At 39.5% G+C, this 2,198-nt stretch overlaps 1 protein-coding gene across 1 annotated transcript in view; it reads right to left on the bottom strand.

The window, feature by feature from the left end:
• Positions 1-2,198, bottom strand: part of LOC118328115 (FYVE, RhoGEF and PH domain-containing protein 5-like) — an 18,837-nt gene that overhangs the window by 1,186 nt on the left and 15,453 nt on the right. Inside the window, exons 13-16 of the mRNA XM_035661721.1 lie at positions 1,892-1,942; positions 987-1,123; positions 711-836; positions 426-583 (exon numbers count right to left, since the gene is read on the bottom strand). Of these exons, the coding sequence (XP_035517614.1) occupies positions 426-583; positions 711-836; positions 987-1,123; positions 1,892-1,942 (472 nt within the window). The remainder of the gene's footprint in view (positions 1-425; positions 584-710; positions 837-986; positions 1,124-1,891; positions 1,943-2,198) is intronic.

The following is a 2,198-nucleotide window of genomic DNA, read 5'->3' as shown; positions in this document are numbered from 1 at the left end:
TCTGCTTCACGACTGTCAGCATGACATATAACCACATTAGTAATTGAGCCAATGTTATTTCACTGGAATTTGAAAGATGGAGGAGCAAGTTTTACTAACTTTTACTCCTCTGTAAACTCAGTCCACATATTTCTGCTATTTCTGCTTAAACACTGACATTCCAAATTTGGCAAAATTTCTACTTCAAACCATGTAATCAGACAAGTATGACGTGGGCGTCTGTGGATCCAATCTTAGCCCCATAAGACGCCTTGGAACCCACTGAGCAATGTAAAAGTTATAATCTTGACTGTTTTTCTTAGTTTTCTCCCTGATAGCAACAACATATCAGTAGCAACCCTGTGAGTCATTCAGCCATAGGTTATAGTGAATCTCTTTTAGCCATCCAACTAACAGTTTGAAATTAGCTATCAAGTACATCTCACCTCTGGGCTGTGTAGTTGTCCACAGCTTTAAAGGTATAGTACAAAGTGTTTTTGTGGTAAAGCTGGAAGATGCTGGCCTCTTCCTCCTCCCCTTCCCGCTTGTCTGGTAACTTCACTGTGAAACCCAGCAGAGGTAAACTCTCTGATGCCACTTTCTCCTGCACACAGAAATGGATTATGAGATACAGTGATTTGACTTTGGGCATTTCAGCAATTTTAGTTATTTTTAGACAACGAATGAATGAGTGCTGTTCAGGTTAAAGGGGAGTGCATGTTTCCCCTCACCTCTTGGGCTCGGTAGGTGTAAAGCACCTTGTCTTTTAGGAGGAACCAAAGTCTCTTCCAGCTCCTCTTGCTCTTCTTGCTGCGCTGTAGACTGCCACTAATGGAGCCTTCCTCTAACATGGTCACCTGCACAGCATAGGAGCAGGAACGGACCAATAACTAGCAATGTTCCTTACAAAACATGGCATATCTGTCATCCACACCATCAGTAATCTGCACTGTGCAGTGAACATGGCCCTCTCTGCAAAGAGAGGAAAGCACATGTTGCAGGTTTACCTGGGTGAAAGAGGCTGTGCCTTTCCGATGTCTCCAGATGTTGGGAGGATGAATATTTTGGAACACAGCCGAGAGAGGGCGACTGGAGCGGTTTGGACGAGGGCTGCTTTTACCTGACAGTGCAGACATGTCTCCCCCTGCAGAAATATACAATTAACCACAGCAAAGGACAGACTATAACACCCACACTAACCAAGAACCAGGGCAGGTTAATGGTGCAAACTTTGTGTCTGCTTTATAAGACACTATAATCTTTTTTGGTGAATCCTAGCTGGGGTATGCATGAGTGAGGGAACTATGCAGTTTTGAATCTGAATTGAAGAACTTCCAATATGGTGGCTTTTTAAATATATATATATATAATATTAATACTATATATTATAGTTATAAACAGTAACATGTATGTGTGTGTTACATATATTAGGAAATTAATGTTTTAAGTAAAAAATGAAATAATAAAGGAAAGGGTTTCCCTTACAAATGAAGCCTTTAAGCTTTGCAGTTTTTTTTGTATTTACCAGCATAATTACACAAAATGGTGTGAAGTGTCAACATATTGAATTTAGCAATGCATATTTTAGCTTTGGTCCATGTTTTACATGATACTCAGTTAGTAGTACTAATAGTAACCCCATGACTGTTTTCTCTTATTTCTGTTTTTCCAAATGTATTACTTTTATTTTATGAATGTATTTCCTGTAAATACAAATTATTGTTTTCTTCTTTTTGCCTGATGCTGCGTCCCCACTATAACCATTGTTAATGCAGTTAACTGGTCAAGGGTTAACAATTGGCTATACTGGATAACAAGAAGAATAGCAATACTAAAAATGTAGGCTGAGAGGGCAGATTAACTGATTAAATTGATAGTTGAGTCCTAAAATGTATTCAAGCAGTTTTCCCACCTCTCTTCTTTAGCTCGCTGTAACAATGATCACACACTTTGCCATTGCGGTCTTATGTATTTCAGTGGATACTGTTCCTGGAGCAGCTCCGACAAACAATCTGTGTCAAACAACATAAATTCACCACAGATTACATTACATACACATTAAAAGCATAGGAAACAAAATGCTCTATCAAAGGCCCAATTTGTTGTATCCATTCTAACCAGATATTGAAGAATTATACAGCACTTTGTTTTGTTTCATGTTGCTCACTCTTCCGCGAGCCATGGCAGTGGTGGTGAGGCGCGGTCGTGTGTTCTCTCTT

Source organism: Morone saxatilis, unplaced genomic scaffold, assembly GCF_004916995.1.
Source record: "Morone saxatilis isolate NCDOM2014 unplaced genomic scaffold, NCSU_SB_2.0 Contig18, whole genome shotgun sequence".
In the NCBI taxonomy this organism is placed as follows: domain Eukaryota; kingdom Metazoa; phylum Chordata; class Actinopteri; family Moronidae; genus Morone; species Morone saxatilis.
The sequence above is the reverse complement of the archived record's forward strand: the minus strand, read 5'-3'. Positions and strand labels throughout refer to the sequence as shown.